Source organism: Medicago truncatula, chromosome 3 (genome assembly GCF_003473485.1).
Source record: "Medicago truncatula cultivar Jemalong A17 chromosome 3, MtrunA17r5.0-ANR, whole genome shotgun sequence".
Lineage (NCBI taxonomy): Eukaryota > Viridiplantae > Streptophyta > Magnoliopsida > Fabales > Fabaceae > Medicago > Medicago truncatula.
In genome coordinates this window covers 35,474,684-35,497,373 of record NC_053044.1, presented here as the reverse complement: position 1 = coordinate 35,497,373, position 22,690 = coordinate 35,474,684, and the positions used below count along the sequence as shown (strand labels likewise).

Here is a 22,690-nt window from a genome sequence, read left to right as displayed (position 1 = left end):
TAATCTGCATGGACTCAATCGATTTCTTAGAGAAGCCACGCAGACCACTAAAATGATGAAAATGTTCAAAAAAGTGACAATGGAAAGCTGTTGAGTAACCAAGCCAAGCCGCAATGATATGCCACACCCCGCCGAAAAAACCGCACGTGAGAAGTAAATGATCTCTGTCTTCATTAAAACCACAATTAGCAATACACCCCTGATTAGATGCAAGCAAAACCTTTCGTTGAAAAAGTTTGTCTCTAGTAGGAATCCGGTTGAGGAACAGGCGCCAAGCAAAAATTACTACTTTAAGAGGCACCGCTTTCAGCCATAAAAACCTGTAATTATTAATATGCTGATGATGCTCATCAACCTCCCTGTCTGTTAAATAATAATAAGCAGAACTAACAATGTAACAATTAGAATCATGTAATGTCCAAATCCAACTATCTGCGCGGTCATCCTGAAAAGAGAAATTAGATAGACGACTAATACAATCCCCCAACAACTCCTCCTCCCACGCGAAAAGTCTCCTACGCCACTTCCACGCTTCCCCGTTAACCCCCCACCCTCTCGCAAACAACTCAGCCACCGTGACTTACTTGTTCTCCGCTAACTCATACAGACGCGAAAAAGTAATACACAAAGGTTTCTCCTCCAGCCAAGGGTCGACCCAAAACAAAGTGGACAAACCATTCCCTACACGACGAGTAATATTGTCCAACATCCAACCTGAATCAATCTGACCCACACCATCCCTAACATCTAAAATAGTCTGCCACCACACTGATCCACCACCTCTACGAGAGCAGCAAAGCCGCCCTCTCTCCTCTCCGTAACGGGCATAAAGGACACGATACCAAAGGGTGCCACCCTCCTGTAATTATATAATAAGTTAAACTTCCTAATTCTAATTACTCTAATTGTTATTCATTTACCAAGACACTCTACATTAGATCGCTACGAGCAACCCACATGTACAATTAAATGTTGCAATTTAAACTTTCACATGAAAACATCGTTTCAAATATAGTAGTAGTCTTGGCGTTTTATCTTAGTTGGGATCCCATATATGCAATGTAATGGCTTTGAATTTTAATTTTTACAAAAAAAATAATTATGATTGTCCCTTTTTTATCGTGATAGGTTATATAATAATGGAAATTTAGTTTATAAAGGAATGAATTCTAATGAATAGATTTTTTTTAAGTGACTTCTTTACCAAGTGTGCGAAACAGACAAACACAACACACTGACGTACTCTAGAGATATTTAATGACAATTATGATTTTATAAATGTTTTTCTACAACTTCGAAAGCGCTAAAAGTTATTTAATTGATGTAACAAGAGGATTAACTCTATAAATTGTAAAGTGGTAAAACAATTTGTTATATGCAAAGGGAGGGTGGAGGAATATGACTGAAATTGTCAAGTTTGTTTATGCTATGATTATCTTTTTTAAGTTATTTCTTGTTGCAACAAACAATGACGGTAAACCACTTTTTATCCTTTTTAAATTTCCTTCTTAACTTTGTAAATAATATTTCATCCCATTATAGTTACATTATTTTATTCTCTCTTTTCATTACAACAGATGACAGTTGTTATAATGATTATCATTGTATCAACAAATCATGGTTGTGTCCATCTGGACTTGTGGTGAGATGTATAACGCGCCAATGTAAATGCATTACAATCTTGAACCCAATAGATTTTGTGTCCACATGAATATGAATTTAATGTTAGACCAAAGAGATTACATAAAAGTTGTGCCAGAATATTTCACGAGTTGTCATTTAATTATTGTGTTAACACCCGATAATTTCAAGAACATTGTAGTTATGGGTTTGTGCTATACTTTGATTGTAATAAAATGAAACAAGACATCAAAAAATATTATATAGATCGCTTATTCACTCTTAGTTTTAAAGATATTTGTGTCGTCGCCTTCAATTAAAACATATCACACATTTTTATTAACTCTACCGCCTATCAGAATAGCTTTGATTGTTGAGATGGAAAATAGTTTTTATTTTACTTTAAAGGCTATAGTTTTATATTTAAGTAATAATGTTGTTACACTTGTGATTTTTCTCACACTTCAATTTATATTTCACATATATTTGAATATTTTAACAACCTTCAATGCTTTTTTTAACTTTTAAAAATATCAAAAACTAGAACGCTGTTACAAATTACAAAGTTATAACAATCTACTACAATAATTAGTAGGTCTTAAATTAATTGTTGATTTTGATGTGTTGCCTTCAATTTATTAAATTTACTTATGATTTTACAAACCATGCTCAGTTTTTTTTTGTTTTTTTATGACACATTAATTTGTGATTAATATATTTTGCCATTTTAAAATAAAACTTGTATAGTCTAGAAGTCCTACCTCAACTGGTAAATGCCGAAATTGTAAGGCCGAACATCTTGAACCAGGTTCGAACTCGAGATCTCACAGTTGTGTGTGAGTTTATTTTCAGTGATTTACCACTTCATATAAGACAAAAAAAAAAACTTGTTTAGCTAAAGTCAATATGATTATGTAAATTAATATTTTATCATACTAATGACATGTGATTTAAAATGAAATATATTTATATTTTTGTAAAGAATGATATTATTACGAAACTTAAGAGAGGCCTAGATTACCCTCTCTTATTTAGGGGGTATTTACCCTTTCAAAATATCAACCAATCAAAATGTAATATACAAATTTAACATTAAATGTCAAATAAATGATTCAACTTTTTCTATAAAAAAATCAATTTTAATCCTAAGGTAACATTTAATTTAATTATATATTTAGGTATTCAATCTTAATTAATTTACACTATATGTCTTGCAACAATTAAAATTTCACATCAAATTCAACCCATCATATAACACATTAGTCCTTTATCTTTTTTTTGTTCCATTTAGGTCCTTTATCTATTAAAATGTGCACAAGTTAATCCTTTTCTTCATTTTTCTATTAAAAAAACATGAAAATATTAATTTTATTAATAACTTTGTTTTATAAAATATTTTTTAATAAAAATAAAAAGATTCATAAACCCTATGAACATTTCATCCTCATAATCACCATCTTCATCTTCTTCCTTAAATCAAAAAAATTGTCCATCCAAATAAACCTTCAAATTCCTTAAATATTTCCACTTCCATCTTCTTTTAAACACAAAATTCAAAATACTCAAATTTTATAAACCCTAAATTTTCCAAACCCATAAATCTGAATTTTGGATATAAAGAAAGAAATCGAGAATTCAAAGTATCGGGTTTCTTGTTTTCTATGAAATTTGATTATAATGGTGTTTGATGTGAACTTGACGAGGATTGTGCATATGAGCTAGTTGTTTAGCTTTTTAGATTTTTAACCTTTTTAAATTTTGGACTAGTGCTATACGATGGTATAAACAATTTCTTATTGTTGCAGGAACCTCTCCTTCACTACCATCAGAGATAGGAAAGCTATGGGAAAAGTGATGATTGTATTCGATGAGAAAATTACAAGATCTAGGCTATGATGATGATCTTAACTAAAACTATGCTTGAGCCCTCAAACATGAGAGGTTCACTATCCAAATTGTGAGATTTTTTCTTTAAATCCAAAATCGAAATTTATGGGTTTGGTAAAATTAGGGTTTATGAAATTTGGGGATTTTGAATTTTGTGTTTAGAAGAAGATGGAAGTGAAAATATTTAAGGAATTTGAAGGTTTATTTGGATGGACAATTTTTTTGATTTAAGGAAGAAGATGAAGATGATGAATATGAGGATGAAATGTTTATAGGATTTATGAATTTATTTATTAAAAAGTATTTTATAAAACAAAGTTATTAATAAAATTAAAATTTTCATGTTTTTTTAATAGAAAAATTAACTTGTGCACATTTTAATAGATAAAGGATCTAAATGGGACAAAAAAAAGATAAAGAATTAATGTGTTACAAATTAATAAGATAAATGACATTTAGTGTAATTTTGCCTAAAATAAATTGTCTCATTTATTTGATATTTAATGTTACATTTTGTATATTAATTACATTTTGATTGGTTGATATCTTGAAGGGGTAAATATCATCTAAACAAGAGACGGTAATGTAGAAAAAACCAATAAATCATCATGATCGGATACAAATTTTAAATAATGTTATTATTATATATACTTAAAAGTTATAAATGAAAATATGGTGTGATTGTTTATATGCATGCTTATATGTTGAGTTTGTTCATTTTAAGATCCATTTATATTATAATATCACACTCAAAATAAATGCATAAGAACCATTTTCTCTATCTCTCTAATTCTCTAAGCTTTCGTTGATATTGTTTGAAAGAGGACTTGAACTTCGTTTGTAAATTAACACAATTGTGATAGTTTCTATCTATACGTACCATTATTGTATATATTACATGTGATCTATTTTAACACCCTGGTTTATTGACTAATACAAGATATCAAACACGGATACAGTAAGTACAAAAGATCTTACCATAATCATACAAGTTTAGGTACTTGTATACAAGATTTTAAAAGATTATATAATGATAACTTCTCATTTGAATTTTACAAAAGAAGATTTGATATAAACTTTATCAAATCATATTAGCAACAATATTCACAATCAGTTCAATTTCACAACTTTATCTTTACCTTTATTCATCTGTTTATCTGAAAATACAAAACTGAACTATGAGATTGCATCTTGATGAGTATTTTTTTTACATAACCATAAAATACTCAAGAAAAGCCACTAGTAAAGACCTGAGTTCAAAATGAATACAATAGAACTATAAAAATGGAAATGTTATTAGAAAATTCAAAATCCAACATTATTTTGTTTCAATACATTGACTGAAATTTCATTGTTATACCGTGTCAATAAATCCCTCCAAGTGAGAATGTACCTGTTAGAAATCGTCTATCGGTGTGGCATGCTTAAAAGTAGTAAGTGACGTGGTTCCCCATTTAATTACTACTACAATGTATCTATTTTACGAGAGTAGCTTTCTACCTCACATTTAACATTTTCATTGCAAAAGCAATACTTTCCTTATCATTAATACACATAATTTTTCACATTGATAGTCACTTCTATGTTAATTCACTAACATCAACCATCATTTTAATTAACGATTCTAACGTCAAGTAGTACTAAATCAAAGTCTCTAATCACAAAAATGATATTACCTTTTTTCGTAATTTGATACTTAACAATTGTCATGGGTAGATAATAATCATTAAAACTCAATCTAGTGTCTGCTTGGAATCCCAATTGGCCATTTAGATAAGGTTTTCAAACTAAAACTATTAAAAACATGGTACATGGACATTAATTCATATCGTTTTCTTGTTTTCATGATTTTGAATATTTCACGAAATCGTTAAAGCTCGAACGATATCATCAACATTTCATAAAAATCGATGATCAATTTCTAATGCATAATAATCTATCATAGTGTTTAATAAGGAGGAATTAATCAATAGCATAAATATTGGACTGAGCTATTTACATTTCAACAATCACTTTTGATATGCTCGAACGACATAATCTACTCTATCAATCCATATCAGTCTATTTTTATTTTCTATTCTTAAAAGAGAGTTTAATTGAGATGTATCAATGGCAAAAATAGTAAAAACATATTTTAACCACTTTTTAAAAATAACTACTAAATTATCAATTCTTTTTTAACATTAGTGCAAAACTAGTAACTAGTTCATACTCTCTTTTCTCATATTAAATTGTATAACAAATTTCAATTTATTTGTATGCTATATTACATACGTTAATATAAAAGTCAACCCCTTGCAAAAAAAAAAAAAAAAATTGAGGTAAACACCTTGCAAACCTTGATGTATACATCTAGTATACAGATAGATTTCAATCATATATTTGTATTTTTTTTTTTTACACAAGTGTCCATGTTTGTTGAAAGAGTAGTGATATTTGAACAACCATTTGAGACAACTTTTGATGACAACTTCTTTTCTCTCTCTTTTTATTAGTTAAAAACAAAGAAGACGGAAAAAGGAAGAGGGAGAATAAGAAAATAATGTGAGTATGAAAAAGAAAGTTGTCACAAAGTGGTTGTACAAATATCATTTTTCCTGTTGAAATTCATTCATATAAAGCTAGCAAGATTCTTAGGTGCTTTAAGGAAGGATCTTGTAACTACGTTTGAGAATCAAACCATACCATGATAAGAAAATTTCGGGATCAGTTTGGGAAAAAAAGTTAAGTGAGTGGGAATGGCATAAGATTAATTTCAACGTGGGGATAGATCACCCATTAATCCCACAATTCCACAGTGACTTTGCCCCCTGAATTGGAAAACAGTAACAATCAGTAGAAAAAGTTTGATTGATTGATTGGATTTGAAAACGAACCATTAGTATGTTTTCAGTCCCGATTAACCTTAATCATTTTCATTTAATTAGTTACAAAATTAGAGTTAAATATATTTTTGATCTTTATTAATATATTAATTTTTTGTTTTAATTTCTCACAAAAAAATAATTTGACATTTAGTTTCCATAAAATTTACAATCTCCACTTTGAGTCTTTATTTTTAAATCAATTTATATATAATCTTTGTATTCTTTAATAAAATTACGCATATATGTGTAGAACATATTATAAAAATCCCTTCAAGTTTTTTTTTTTTTTTTAACAAAATATGAATTAAATATGATTTTTTAACCGTAAAAAATATAAAAAATTATATTTAACTCATGTTTTGTTAAAAAAAATCTAATTTCTTTTGAAAGTGATTCTTATAATATTATAGAAAATTTTGCAAAATTTTATTCAAAAATATGAATTCTACATGTGAGTTGACTTAAAAGGAGTGACCAAAAGTAAAGATGGAAAACTGAAACGATAAATTTATTTTACATTAAAAATTGTGGTTAATCCACGTTGAATTAGGGTTAAAATCCTCTTCATTTGCTAAAAGTAAATAGATAATGTCATTTGATGAAAGATAAATATAAAAAAGTATATACATTTAGGAGTATGTAGTATGTCCTACCACTAAGTGGATTACTATTAATTATTTTCAAACTTCTTTGTACTTTTATCTCTCCAAATAGAAGAAATGGAGACACTAATAAATGGAGAAAATCTTGACTAGTTGAATCGACCACAATTTTGATTTTAAATTGTAGTAACCATGATTTAAACTAAATTATAACAACATATTTGTTAGTCCTTTAATTTTATTTTTTTTAAGAAACTAAAATGGAATATATTAATAACAACTGAGGCGCCTCTTAAGCACAAGGTGTACTAAAGAGGACGCTCAAAAAACAATGTGTCTGACAAATATATACAAGAACTAACAATGGCTGATATCCAAACAACAGAAAGGGTTCGACCACCACTGCTCGCAACCGTACACAAAAGAGGCATTATTCGCCTTTAACCACCAATAAGAGTGGAACTTAACTTTTTTCGAAAGCTCCATAATGGATTAATATACATTATTAAAAATTCTATTAAAAAATATATATTGTTGGTGATTAATCAAATATCAATAAGAATGTATAAAAAATGTTCTAAAAAAAAAAGAATGTATAAAAAATGGATGTCTATCCACTAAAAAAAAAGTGGATATCTATTTATCTTTTTTTGGTGGTATCGGGATTCAAACCGCAGATCTTGGATATATTATCTCCTTGTTTCTCAAATAAAAAAAGTAAATATTATTATTAAATTGTACAAGTCAAATCTAGCTAAGAATGAAAAAAACAAAACAGAGGTTAACTATTCCCGGAGAAACCGGTGGTAGTTATCAAACGCGGCGGCGGGAACAGCCACCATGACCTTGACACTCTCTCTTTCACCCTTCACCGGCAAAAACACACAGTACCTATCACTGCAAATGGGCCCCATAAATACCGGGTTCTCCATTCCAAACTCAACCCGTTCAAGACCCATCCTCGACCACTGTGTCAGTATCAACACACCCACCGAGTCAGGACATGCCCTTGACTCGGACACTATCTCTGTCACTTTCCTCACATACTCACTGTCCACTCTCTCTTTCGCTTTCTTCACTAAACCCGACCCGTACCCGATTCCTTTCTCCGTTAATTCCTTTGCACTGGTTTGTGCACAAGCTAGAACGAACGCGTTCCCGTAGTATCCGTCCGGTAAACCCGGTTTGACCCGGTTTCTTATGTTTACGCTGAGTAATAGTTTCAGTGTCTGGTTCGGTGGAAACCCTATTGCTCTCGCCCAGCTTCTCCACACGTGTGCTGCAAGAACCTCAAAAGATGTAAATGAGGATGAGTCAGAAATTTGACAAGTGCGGTAAGCCATGGTTTTGAGATAGGTTAATTTTCGTTTATCAAACACAATGCAAGTTGGTCTTAGATGATTAGTGACCCGGTTCATAAACCCTCCGCTTAGATCCGGTACACGGTTGAACTCGGGGTGACTCTGATTAAGATAGTCATCCCGAGTCATTGGCTTAACATTGAAAACATGGCGATCCCAGACCAGTTTTGGTTTAGGACCACTATGTTTTCCTGAAGCCATTTCAGCTACATAATTGAGAAACTCGCTACCACCGATGCCATCAGTGAGACAGTGGCTGATTCCAACTCCTAAAGCTGCGCCGCCGTCTGATAGCCATGTTAGCTGAAGAATCAACGGCGGTGATCCATTGAGAACGTCTGGCACGCTAAAAGACAAGAGTCTCCTCCATTGTGCAACTGTCTTTGGAGCTTTCTCGAAGTCGTTGACTGTGTAACGATCACTAACGGCTTCAATGAAAACCGCTCCTTGAGCTTTACACACCACCTCGAGGCCCAGGTTATCTGAGCTGGGCCTCACTCTCCCTGCTAACGGGTAATAAGGAACAAGAGCTCTTGCTAATGCAGCTTTTAAACGAGAAGTGGTAGCAACTTTGTCCAGGCCTGGCCCGGGCCTATAAACTAGAAGATACTCAACGGTGAAGCGGAGAAAAAGTTGAGAGTCTAGGGCTGAAAGTGAGAGGACACAATTTGGTGTGGGCTCTGAAGGTGTCACTACCACAGCTTCTTTAACACGCACTGAACTTCCCATGTGATTAGTTTGAAACTATGATATGTAAATTTTGAAAGAAAGTTTTAATAAAAAGACAAAGGATGGTGGAGAAAATTGTTAGGCCTCTGGAGCTTTTAAGGTGAAGAAAGAGAGTAGATATGTATGTATTTGTAGGAGGGGGACCCCGTTGTGTGTATAACTGTGAAAGATTTGTTGAAAGATTCTCTAGGTATAACTTTACGCAAGAAAATGAATAACAAAACAAAAATAGTAAAACACAGCTCATGTGTGCATGTGCTAGATTGATTTGCTTTCTGTCTGTTGGGTGAACCGATGGCATTGGCAATTGGCTACTCATTTCTCTATCACTACCTGATGGCAGGTCGAAATTAGATTAACACGTACCCAAATTCCTTTTTCTGTTCTGTTTGTGACAAGTTAATCGATTTGGGTGGTTGGTTCTTTCATTTCTCTGATTTTTGTCAGTCTATTTCGTTTTCATGTTTCTATACCTAGTACGATTCTCATGCAACTAAATTTTGTGAGTAGGTAGAGACTCTACGTAGATGTATATACAAAGTTTGAAATAAATTACTGTTAACGACATCTTTCAAACATGAGACATGAGGATTGATATTTACAATAATTATTTGAGACAACTTTTACATGATAATTTATTTTTTTTTATTTTTTTTGGTCAATAAGAACATAATCGAGCACGAGAGATCCATGTCAAAAAGTTTTTATAAAATAATTGTACAAATATTATTTTTTTTTAAATATTTTTATTTCGTAAATTTAATCAATGATATGACAAATTGTCTGAAAGAAACTGAGCTTGATTTTTTACGGGAATAATATTTTTATATGGTTTTACTTGATTTCCGCTCAAATTCTATATTACTATGACACTATTTTTCCAGGAAATGGATAGATAAGTTTTTGATCCATAAAATTATAGCGAATTTTAATTTTATTCCATAGAAAATAAAACGAGATATTTTCATCCTAAAAAAAAAAAAAAATTGTTTATGGTCCTAATGAACATAGTTTTGATATGTTCTTGATATTTTTTGAACATAATATAAACATACAAATATTAATCATAATTTGAACACATCTTAAAAGGGTCATAACATCAACAATGATATGAACAAAAAGTATCCATTAGGGACCCAAAATTGAACGAATTTTTTTGAAAAGATGAAACCATCTTGTTTTATTTTTAAGAGACTACAATCAAAATTCGCTATATTTTTATGGACGAATTTTTTTATTTAATCTCATTATGAATATTGAAAATAAAATTAAATTAAAGGTACCATTTCTTCCATGAAATTGCAAAACAAAATTAAAGAAGAAAGAGGAAGAAATTAGACTATTGGAGTTTTTCTCGTTTTTTTTTAAGGGGTTTTTTTTTTCGTGATGTTAGTCACACCAAAGGTTCAGGCAGATATTGAACTTTTTTTAATATTTTTTTTTTGGTGGTGCCTCCTTAATTATTTTCGGTTGCAAAATAAATGGAATGTAACTAACTAAATTCCATTTAAATGATAGTATAAAATATAAATGCTTAGATTTAACCTAATCAAAATGATGTGGCCAAAAGAATTAGACCAATGAGTGCATGTCAAACTGCTTGATTTGATTCACTAACTTTGGAACTAAGGATCAAAGAAGAAGATACATGATGATCATTAACAAGTTAACTATCCATCTAGCCAAAAGAAAAGTAGATTCTACAACATTGTAGCACATAGGTGCAAATGTTATGACCAAGTCTTAGAAGATTGAAACCTTTGAAAGGTTGAGGAGCAATATGAGTTAAGGAAGAGTTTTAGGGTTAGTTAATTCATAGTTTGAGTTAGCTAGGCAGTTTTAAAAGTTAGTTAGAAGGTGTTAGTTGGATTGCTCCCTTGTCAAGTAATCAAGTGAAGAATATGTACTTGTATAATTGATTCCTATGTCATTGTGTGCATGCAAATCCTAAATTGTAAATCATTTTCGACATTCAATAGAAAGTACTTTTCTCCCAAATTTCTTGTTCAGTTCTCATTCATATTTTCACAAAACCTCATTGCTACATTGTTCTAACACATATAGCAAAACCTTGAGAAGACTAAAGAGAATTTCATGATTCATTGCAAGAATATTGTCAACATTGACATATATCGTTATATTATCATTTATCACATATAATGTTATATTACATGCAAGTATAATATTAACATTGAAATCATTTCATTTCATCGTATTCCATTCATGACATATCAAGATCTTCCTTATTTTAATAAATTTTAGGTATTTGGCCAGTTTCTTCGGGAACTGAATTGTTTTAAAAAAAATAGGCAAAATTACATTTATGATTTCTCAACTTAATTTCAAATAATCATTTAATTATTTATCTTTTTTCATGTTATTTTGAACCTTTTGATAATCTAATTCTATATAAACTTTCAAGTTTCAAATATAAGTTTCATATAAATATGAGTAAAAGATCATAAATCTGAAGATTTAGAGCTCACAAAAATAAAATAAAAAATTTGAAGTTTGAATATACAAATAGAGTAAAAAAAAAACCAAAATAACATAGAAAAATTTCAACCAAATTATTATTTAAAATTGGGTTAATTATGTTTATGGTCCCTACAAATAAGCGAGCTTTCAACATTGATTCCTATTTAAATTTTATTAAATTTTTCATCCCAACATTTTTATCCGTTTGTAAGTTTGGTCCTTGCTGTCAAATTGTGCTGACTAGGCTAACAGAGTGCTGACCCAGACATGACACATGGACATTTCAAGTGACATGGCTGCCATGTGGTAAATGACATCATATGTTTTTTATTCCTATAAAATTGGGATCTTTTAAGTTTAGTCCTTACTTAATTTTAATCGTGCTTTTAAGTCCCTACCAAATCTAAATTTGTTTAATTATGCTTAAACTTTTAAGATTTTGAACAATATTTTGCACAAGTGTTAAGAAAATTCTAAATTTTAGTAAACGATCCTTTTGTAATGGTCTAAACTTGTATAAAAAAATTGTTGAAAAATTTAAGAGTTTAAGGATAGTTACAAATTTTCCCATAATTTTTGTCAAAGCCTATCACTCTCCTTCATTCCTTATTATTCTTCCAGATCCATAAAATATTTCACCCTACAAATATTTCCGGTCATTTCCTGAATTTGCCGAGAAAAAAAACAAATATGTGTTATTGTTTCTCTTTGTTACTACTTCGCTCTCTTCAATCTTCTTCGTTCCCACTCTTTGTTTCCCGATCCGAACCTTGAAAATCGACTGGTTCCGCTTCTCTCTTGAAAAGGTTGTTGCTAGATTTTTCAATGGTTAAGATTATTGAGTTTTTGTGTGTTGAAGTTGATGTGTGTTGAAGTTGATGTGTGATTAAGTTGTTGAAATTGATGTCTTAGATGAATTTGCAAGCGAAGGTTAGAAAAGTGTCGCCGACGTGAACCAGGTGGTGAAAAAAGTAGGAGGAGAGAGTTTGGATTTTTCACCACCTCGTTCACGGCGACGACGCTATTCTAAAAACTCTTAAATTTTTCAATGATTTTTTTGACAAAAGTTTAGAACATTACAAAAGGTTTGTTTACTAAAATTTAGAATTTTTTAACATGAAATAAATTAAATAAGAATTTTTTTAAAAGACAAAAGTTCAAAATAAAAGTAACAAAAATTTGGACGCAGAAATAAAATTTTGAGATAAGTTTTTGCAAATAAACTTTTCGTAATGTTTTTAACACTTGTGCAAAAAATTGTTCAAAATCTTAAAAGTTTAAACATAATTAAACAAATTTAGATTTATTAGGGACTGAAACAGAGTGCATAATTTTTTTATATGGACCAAAATCACTATTAAAATTAAGTAAAGATTAAACTTAAAAGGTCTCAATTTTATAGGGACCAAAAACATATGATGTCATTTACCACATCCATGTCACTTGAAATGTTCATGTGGCATGTTTGAGTCAGCATTCTGCTAGCCTAGTCACCACAGTTTGACGGCAAGAACCAAACTTACAAACAAAAAAAAACGTTGGTGATAAAAAATTTATTAAAATTTAAATAGAGACCAATATTAAAAACTTGCTTATTTGTAGGGACCTGAAACATAATTAATCCTTTAAAATTAAACTAAAGGACTATAGACTAACTTTACTAGTTTTTAATAGTGATATTTTCTTGAGGGTTTTAGTAGAGTGAGTGATACTGTTGCCGGTTTATGAGGAATATTTTGTCGCCCGGATTTGTGGCAGATAAATATAAAGAAACTGGTATCCTAGTCTATCTAGTGTCCAAAATTTTGTGATAGGTTGCAAAGGATGTGTCTTTTAATGGCTGATGCTAATCCTAATAAAGCATATCTATCTATATATCTAGTACACTACTAGTGTGCAGGCAATATAAAGGAACCGTTTATTATTTTGTCTTTGCTCTTGATTCCCCAAATCTACAGATATGAGACTATATCTCCCGTGATCAAAATTATAATCGATACAAGTGCACTTTAATATTATATTTGCTAACAATGGCTATTTAATCGTATCTTATTAGTCCTTTTTCACTGGAATTTATTTATGTTTACATGAGGCTGGTTTTTAAGCAAGGATTGTATGTTTGATACTTTGATTATGCGTTGATAAATATTAATTTCGTCCCTATAAATATATCAAATTTTAATTTTAGTCCCTAAGAAACAAAATGAGATATTTTCCTCCTTACAAAATTTTTTGTTTTATTTTTGGTCCCTAATGGATATAATTTTGACATGTTTTTGATTTTTTGTTTTTGTAGATAAACGAAAATGACAAAGTCATTATAAACTCACACACATAAGTGGAACATAATATGTTGAATGTATAAATGTTGAACATAATAAAAGAACACAACATTGATATAATTTGAACATAAAAGAGCTATAATCTTCGATATTCACATGAATATAAAGTGACTATTAAGGACCAAAAACAAAATGTTTTTTTGTGAGGATGAAAACGTTCAATTTAATTTTTTAGGGACTAAAATGAAAATTTGATATATTTATATGGACGAAAAACTTATTTAACCCTTAATTTTTTTTGAAAAAGTATCTAACCCTTAATTTTAATAAACTTTTTAAAAATAAAAATTAATTTTAACAAATTAATTCTATAGATAGAATTAATTTGATTAAAAGTAAATTGAATGTAAAATAATTTAATTTAAAGATTAATTTGGATTAGACCGAGAAGGCAGGTTAAATTGGAGCAATGTTCTATTGGTGTTGAAGCTGGAGGTTGGTACAAGGCTGATCGAATGTATTTTTTGGTCTAAAGCGAAATTTAAACTAAGGTCATTTAAGTATGTTGAACGAAATTTAAATAGATAAGTATGTTTAACGAAATTTTAAATAGAGGTAGTTTAAGTATGTTTAGAGATAATAACACAAAAATTAAGAGAAAGATTTCATAAGTTCCTTCGATGCTAAGTAATTCTATTTTATATCGGACATTAGATATGTGTATTCTGACTGTTGTAAATTAAAGCAGTGGCGAAGCCAGAAATTTCATAGAGCCTGGGCAAAAAATTTATCGCAACTTCATGTGACATAATATATATAAATAATCATAAATCGAAATAAAAGAGGTTCGTCACTTTTTCAACAAAAGTACAACTTAAAATAAGAAAGATGAAATATAACCTGTTAATGGCGTGCTAAATAAAATTAGGAGGTAAATGCCCTTTCCGCGACCTCTTTCGAGTGAATGTTCGAATAATATCAACATCATCAAGTGACTTGAATATCTCCCGCTCGGTGTAACATATCATCAAGTCATTCAACCACACATTGTTGATCTTGTTGCGCAATTTAGTCTTAATAATCTTCATTGCTGAAAAAGCTCTTTCAACGGAAGCTGTCGACACCGGCAATATCAAAGCCAACTCAATGAGTTTGTAGACCAATGGAAATACCAAATGTTTCTCAGTTTGAACCATCTTCATAGCCAAACTTTGAACATCTTCACAAGAAGAAAAGGAAGCATGCCTTTTCATTTGAAGTACATAAGTGTCAAGTTGCTCCCTTATTGTTCCACGATCATCATCAGAAAAGTCTACATGATAAATATCAGCAAGACGAGCAAGCTTATCAACATCAAACTTGGAGAAAGAGTTTTTGGGATCAAGACATGAGAAGCAATCAAGTACAATGTTACTTCCTTCACTAAAGCGATGATCCATCTCCACACATATTTTGTCAATAGCAACATAAAAAATCTCGGCACGGTAATGGTGAAGATTAGTGATGGTCCTCCCTTCTAGTCTTGAACGACCCCGAACCGGTATTTCTTCATCCATATTTGGCACCGGAATACCTTTAGCAACACAAAATTCTTGTACATCAACAAATAAATTATCCCAACCACTATCTCTCAATGTGGCCAACCGAGCTTTGACGACATTAATTAATTCCATGGCACTAACAATATTAAGATCTTTTATTTGCAAGATTTTTGAAAGCTCGTTTGTGATACCAAACAACTTTAACATTAACTTCAAAATGAAAGCAAATTTAAAGCTTTCCATTTTTTCTATCAAACCCGCCGCTTGAGATGGTCCACGTCCATCTTCATGAACCATACTAAGCACCACTAACACGGAGGACCACATCTGATCCAAACGAAGCAACGTAGTATGATGTGAACCCCATCTAGTATCCCCGGGTCTAGCAAGAGTAGATGATTGGTTCAAGCCCCTTCCTGTAGATATCTCACCACTCTCAAGTTTTTTCAAAATATCTTTGTGTTGTGTCTCCATCAAAGCATCCCTTCTCTTGCAAGATGCACTTGATGTTGTTACAATCAAGGAGATGTACTCAAAGAAATCATTAATAGATGAGCAACTACTAGCAACGGACACAATCACCAATTGCAAGCGGTGAGCATAACAATGGACATAGAAAGCATAAGGATTTTCATCTAGAATCTTTCTTTGCAAACCATTAAATTCACCTCTCATATTTGAAGCTCCATCATATCCTTGCCCTCGTATCCTTAAAATAGATAACTTGTAACGATCAAGAATACAATAAAGAGCATTCTTTAGTGCCTCAGAAGTAGTATCTTTGACATGATGTAGAGCAATAAATCGTTCCACAACTTCCCCTTTGTTGTTCACAAACCTAGAAATATAATATGCCAAAGGAGTTTAATTGTAGCATAATGAAATAGTAAATGAGGCATTATTAACATAGAATAAATATGCCTAAGAAAATCACAGATGCTCTTTGACGGATAATATAAATTGGAAAATATAACTACTAACCTCAACATCACCGCCATTTGCTCTTTGACGGATATATCACGTGACTCATCAATAAGCACAGAGAATTGTTTATCACCAAGCTCTTCCATAATCACATTCATAACTTCATGTGCACAACACTCTGCAAGTTCCTTTTGAATGTCACTGGAAGTCATTATGCAATTTTTTCCACCACGGTCAAAAGCATATCTCACTTGTTCATTATTAGATTTTACCCAATCTACCATCTCTCTAAAATTACCCTTGTTTAGAGAAGTAGTTTTTTCATCATGGCCACGGAAAGCAATGCCTTGTGCTATGAGATATCTAGTACAATCAAGAGAACAAGTCAAACGGATCTTATACAATTCTTCGGATTCCTTAGTTGCTTTAGCTAACTTACTTTCTATGCTTTGTCTTTGATTATTATAATCATCATAATGCTTGATACATGAGTTGTGCATACTATTATGACTACCAATATGATCTTTCAAGCCTTTAGATGCATGCTTCCAATCTTTAAATCCGTCTTTGGTGAAGACATCGAAACCAAAGTACTCGGCCCTCCCGGGTTGCTTAAATAGAAAGCAATAGAAACAATAAGCTGCATCCTTGAACTCACTGTATTCAATCCATGTATACTTCTTATACCATGAGCTACAAAATGCTCTTCTTTGACTCCCAAATAGAGTACGTGGAAAACTTGACAAATTTGGTTGCATCGGACCCTTCAAGATATATGCCCTCCTCACTTGGTCTTGAATATCCGGAGCATATGTATGAATTTGTTTCCTACGACCTGGATCACGTACAATCTCATTTGGATTAAACTCATTGGCCACATTAGGTGGTGGTTCTTCTATTTCGGCTTCCGGTTGCACAACATTCACATTACTTGTTCTATCAACCAAAAATCTCCTCATCTCTGAAATTTTATACAGAAGATAATATATCACATATAAGAGTTTGAAAACATCACAATTCACAATTTTAATTCTCATCATTTCATATAATTTTTTACTGATCTGATAAAAAACAAAGTAGAACAAACAAGAAGAAAATGAATGTTAAGAACCGTAAGTAACTAAACCGTAAGTAATCAAATAATCAATTGTTTTATATAATTGTGTAAGAAAATGAATGTTAACAACCTAAGTAACTAAACCGTAAGCTGCATCTCTGAAATTATATAATTCTTCATATAATTTTTTTTTGAAGTTGTGATAATCACAACCTTGAACCTTATAATCAAATAATCAATTGATCACAAGTTCACAATCACAACCGTAAGTAACTAAACTAAGTATGCTTTCATAAACTCTCCACTCAATCATACAAAATGCACAATTCTAAATTAGGGTTTGGAAAATCAAAATTGGGGATAATCAACAATTCTAAATTGTGGTTTGAAATTTGAATAATCAACTCATTGATTCATCCATTAACAAATAACAAATAAGCAGCAATAAAATAGAACAAATAAAAAAAAACATAGAACAAACCTGACCTGGTGGACGAGAGTGGAGACTAGAGAGGAGAAAGAGGATAAGGAATGAAAATCACTGAGAGTCTGAGACTGAGAGTTGAGAGCATGGAGAGGTGCTACTATTCTGAACTGAAGGAGAAGAAAGTGAAAAAAAAGACTGAGAAGAGAGGGAGAGTCGAGTTACTATGAAAGGAGAAGAGTTTAATTTTACTACGCGCGCCTGAACAATAACACAAGTCTGCCCTTTTTTTTTTTTTTTTAATAGGAATTGGGCTATTGGGTTGGGCTTTTACCAAACAAAGTAGAAGCAGAGCCCGGGCACCAGCCCAGGCTAGCTGGGGGGTGTAGTCGCCACTGAATTAAAGTATTAAACTTTGGTTCATCATATTGCGAAAGTCTATCCTCTTTCACCAAAGTCAACTCCATTATTTTATTTAACACCTTTTCTCTTTGGATATCATGATTGGCATCTCTCATTTACCAGACTTATTGAGAGGAAAGTTGATAAGAAACACAAGAATGCTATGTATAGAATGTAATTCTTTCAAATAATAATCAATCGCTCTCATGTATGATCTACCAGAATTTGATTGATTATATTTCCTATTTTTATCCATCATGTTCTTTCTTGTATAAATCCTACTTATTTAACCCTTAATTTTTTTTGAAGAAGTATCTAACCCTTAATTTTAATAAACTTTTTAAAAATAAAAATTAATTTTAACAAATTAATTCTATAGATAGAATTAATTTGATTAAAAGTAAATTGAATGTAAAATAATTTAATTTAAAGATTAATTTGGATTAGACTGAGAAGGCAGGTTAAATTGGAGCAATGTTCTATTGGTGTTGAAGCTGGAGGTTGGTACAAGGCTGATCGAATGTATTTTTTGGTCTAAAGCGAAATTTAAACTAAGGTCATTTAAGTATGTTTAACGAAATTTAAATAGAGGTCGTTTAAGTATGTTTAGAGATAATAACACAAAAATTAAGAGAAAGATTTCATAAGTTCCTTCGATGTTAAGTAATTCTATTTTATGTCGGACATTAGATATGTGTATTTTGACTGTTGTAAATTAAACTTTGGTTCATCATATTGCGAGAGTCTATCCTCTTTCACCAAAGTCAACTCCATTATTTTATTTAACACCTTTTCTCTTTGGATATCATGATTCGCATCTCTCATTTACCAGACTTATTGAGAGGAAAGTTGATAAGAAACACAAGAATGCTATGTATAGCATGTAATTCTTTCAAATAATAATCAATCGCTCTCATGTATGATCTACCAGAATTTGATTGATTATATTTCCTATTTTTATCCATCATGTTCTTTCTTGTATAAATCCTACTTAAAAAAAATAGCATTTCTCTTAAAATAAATAGATCTCTCTCTTATTAATTGTACACAAACCCACCAAAAGTGTCCCAGCAGTTGATTTCTTTTAATTTTTTACGAATACACCCCTCTGTAGCAGAAAAGGAGACCATTGTGACAAAACAACAAACAACTATATGTGCAGGGCCCATTGGGCTCAACTCATAAAACAGGACAAGTTGATTTTTTTTCTATATTGTTCAAACTTCACTCAATGCTAGGAAACACCATAATTTACAAATATAACATCATAGGCAGTTAACCGCCGATGAATTTTAACCGGCGGCAGTTAACTGCTGATGGACATTTATGTTTTTTCTGGTATATTTCAACCTTGTTTGAAGTGTAAACAGTAATTTTCAAAAAAAATTTCATTCGAAGTCTTTTTCATGTGGAGATAATTGATGGGATTTAATGACAACATAATTTGTAAAAGTTGTTTTAATATCAAGGAAATTATGCTTTTCAAAATTATATTAAAAATCTGTTTAATTTCTCTAACGAAAAAAATATAATTTAAGCATTAAAAAAGCTAGAAGTTTCAGACGTTTAATCCGGATTGGCTCCCTTGTAAGATCACTCTCTGAATAAAGAAAAAGCTTGTTTAGTGATATTATGAGTCATGAAAGAAGGAACCGTGCAAAAAATCGATAGTGGATATTGTGGCCCTTAACATATTTGGTATAGTTTTTGTTTTTGGGGTCAGAGGTTAGACTTGTTAGTTGTTTTTTGAGTCATTGCCATATGTGCAACTTATAGCAACGTCTCTCACAAATAAGTTGTATGAATGCTTTTTGAAACATGAAGTTAGAGTATCATTTTCAATTTTTGGGGGATAGTTAAGTAAACCTAACTTTCGTTGAACTTGGGCTTCCTATGGGCCCATATATGTGTTGGAAAGTTAGTCTTACACAGTCATGGTCTCCCTTAAGGCTCCAAAGAAAAAAAAGGAAAATTTCAAAAAAGAAATAGAATGAAAGGAGAAAAAGAACAAATTAAAAAGAAAAAAAGAAAATAGGAGTTTTCGACGTTATTCCTATCGTAAAACAAGAAAAAAGATTTTTTTTTTTTTATAAATATTCAATTTAATCTCTCACAATTTTGTCACTACATTTTCATACAAAAGGACAAATCAGTCGTCTGTTAATTTTGTTTCATTACAACAAAGATTAATTTATCTCATAGATTAATTTAAAAATTTGATGTTATTTATAAAAATGTAATAGATTAATTTAAATATTATTTTAGGGGTAAAGGATGAAATTTGATGTTTAGTAGAACAAAAATGAAAAGAAAACATAGTTTCCTTGTCTGGGTCAGACCCAGTCACTAGTCACTAGCTTTCATGTCATTTTAGAGTCCCGAAATATCAGACTCATGCCCTAATCACGCTTTGATATTTTGTTTCATATGTTTGCATCTAAGCATAGACATTTTGATTTGGTGTATAAGACAGAAACATAGGACAATAAATTATTATGTCGTTTTGTAGTTTAAGCTATTATTCACAAGCAGGTTCTGTCTACGTTATCTTTTTTTATGAGGCTAAAAACAAATGGTGGAAAAGAGTTGCATAAATTGTTCTGTGAAAAAAAATAAAAAGATTAGAGGAGATTCTAATATTTGGTCGACATAGCAAGCATTTAGTGTAGTGTTAATCAAACTTCAAAAAAGAATCATGGAGAGAATGACGTCCACCAAGTTTAATTTCTTTCCCCGGTGTCAAAATGTGTATCTTGTCCTTAATTTCTTTACAATTTTATTTTAAGTGTCCTATTTACATTTCACGAAATTCTTTCTCTGTCAACGCTTTCTTTTATTTTCTTTCTAGTTACATGTTTTTCCTTTCACTTTTCACCATACAAAGTATATTCTTGTCCCATAAATGTAGCTCAATTGTTAGTTATCAAAAACATTATGTACAGGGGTCGGGGTTCGAACCCCAAATTCTCCACACTTAATGTGGGTGAATGTAACCACTAAACTACTTGATAAAAAAAGTATCTTCTTTATGTTTATAATTTGTCCTTCCTTTTGTTGTTCATTTGTTCTTCAAAAGCTTTGATTTAAATTCCGGTTCTTTACGTGTTCATGTTACTTGTTTTCCTTTAAGTTCCTGCATTTATATATTAAAATTAGCTTACACACTCTGTGCACATATGTAAATACAAGATGGTTATAACAATTAACAAATGAGCTGTTTAGTGAAATGTCTTGAGAGAAATTCTAAAAGTATTTTAAAAAAAGACTTAGATAAGAATATATTGTTCAATATAATGAATTTTCCCCCTCCAGCTTTATAAGTGTCTCTTTTTACAGGCATCACTTCTTTGATCTAATGGGCCTCTTTTTTTTATGTCCAGGCCAATTTACCCACTGAGATCCAAATAACTTGTGGAGCTGATCACTTTTCCTTTGCACTGCTTGTCCGTACAAGACGCGTGGAGTTTAGAGCATGCATCTCACATCAATTGTCTGTGCAGGACGCACGACACATTATGAGATACTTCCAAGAGAAGGACCACAATATTACTTGGACAATAGCTTGAGAAAGAGTAAGTGACGCTGAAGGTGGAGCTCATGTGTCCTTAACGATCAAGTTGAGCTAGGCATGTTGAAGGTCGAGCTTATGTAAACCTGAACAATCGAGTTGAGCTAATCATGTTGAAGGCCGATCTCATGTGACATGAATGATCAAGTTGAGTTAGACATATATGTTGTAAGTTGAGCTCATGTGACCTGGACGATCAAACTGAGATGGACTTGTTGAATAGTCAGAGTATAGTAAAGTCTATGTGGTATGGTCCTCCACAACTGTCCACACTCTTATTGCATATGCGATTGGCTCCAAGTTAGGCATAAAGCATGATAATCGTCAAATAACGGCGGATGGTTTCTACATTTCCTTCGTATCGTCTTTAATTTTCATATTCTATTAAAACTTCCATATGTCAAAGAACACACATACTAATGAGATTACCATATAACTTGTCAGACTCTGTGGTTGTATCAGTTAAACATTAATTTATGATCAAATTTGGTATAGTTTTAATTAACCGAAAATCTTCGAAAAAATTGGTGTCTCCGGTGAAACAAGTTAAGAGTGACTTACGTACATGACATTTTTTGTACTTATTGCAAACGTTGTCAGTGAGGCACCTCCAATTTGGATGGAGAGTTTTCGAAAAGAAAGGATGACTTACTTTTCTCTTTTAAATTACATACACTAAAAATGTTTTTCTAAAATTAATTAAAAATAATTGAAATATTATATGCTAATTTATTACATTGTTTTGTATTTTTTTTTTTGAAAATATCAAATTATATTTTAAAATATAAACTCAAACCCTTAACATTAAAAAAAACGTCACACCTAAATTTTACTTTTGATTAGAACGTAGAATTGTCGATCGACATAACCTATTCGAGACCTTCATTTAACAAAATTGATAGGAGCATATACTTTTTACCACTATCATATGAAAAATGTTAACAAATA

General features: G+C 31.2%; 3 protein-coding genes and 1 long non-coding RNA gene across 4 annotated transcripts; 1 reads left to right on the top strand and 3 right to left on the bottom strand.

Moving 5' to 3' along the window:
- Positions 1-1,336: 1,336 nt before the first annotated feature.
- Positions 1,337-1,886, top strand: LOC112420492 (uncharacterized). The gene is made up of 2 exons (XR_003010642.2): positions 1,337-1,474; positions 1,578-1,886. It is a non-coding gene; the product is annotated as an uncharacterized lncRNA (long non-coding RNA).
- Positions 1,887-7,596: 5,710 nt separating this feature from the next.
- LOC11409753 (alcohol acyltransferase 9) lies at positions 7,597-9,181 on the bottom strand. The gene has a single exon (XM_003600898.4). It carries the CDS (start codon positions 9,064-9,066, stop codon positions 7,762-7,764), a length of 1,305 nt encoding a protein of 434 aa, XP_003600946.1. The 5' UTR covers positions 9,067-9,181; the 3' UTR covers positions 7,597-7,761.
- Positions 9,182-14,740: 5,559 nt separating this feature from the next.
- Positions 14,741-15,467, bottom strand: LOC112419901 (uncharacterized). Its single transcript, XM_024778029.2, has one exon. The coding sequence runs from the start codon at positions 15,380-15,382 to the stop codon at positions 14,741-14,743; it is 642 nt and encodes a 213-aa protein (XP_024633797.2). The 5' UTR covers positions 15,383-15,467.
- A 45-nt stretch (positions 15,468-15,512) lies between these two features.
- LOC112420218 (zinc finger MYM-type protein 1-like) lies at positions 15,513-17,250 on the bottom strand. The gene is made up of 3 exons (XM_039832068.1): positions 16,349-17,250; positions 15,625-16,205; positions 15,513-15,577 (listed from the first exon to the last, which is right to left on the bottom strand). Exons 1-3 carry the CDS (start codon positions 17,248-17,250, stop codon positions 15,513-15,515), a joined length of 1,548 nt encoding a protein of 515 aa, XP_039688002.1.
- Between the last annotated feature and the right edge of the window lie 5,440 nt (positions 17,251-22,690).

Coding starts and splice junctions, on each gene's coding strand:
- LOC112420218 (XM_039832068.1), bottom strand. CDS start 17,250: ATGAGGAGATTTTTGGTTGATAGAACAAGTAATGTGAATGTTGTGCAA. Junction 16,206..16,348: donor CAAATGGCGGTGATGTTGAG/GTTAGTAGTTAT, acceptor TTATATTTCTAG/GTTTGTGAACAACAAAGGGG. Junction 15,578..15,624: donor TGGACCATCTCAAGCGGCGG/GTTTGATAGAAA, acceptor TTCATTTTGAAG/TTAATGTTAAAGTTGTTTGG.
- LOC11409753 (XM_003600898.4), bottom strand. CDS start 9,066: ATGGGAAGTTCAGTGCGTGTTAAAGAAGCTGTGGTAGTGACACCTTCA.
- LOC112419901 (XM_024778029.2), bottom strand. CDS start 15,382: ATGGATGAAGAAATACCGGTTCGGGGTCGTTCAAGACTAGAAGGGAGG.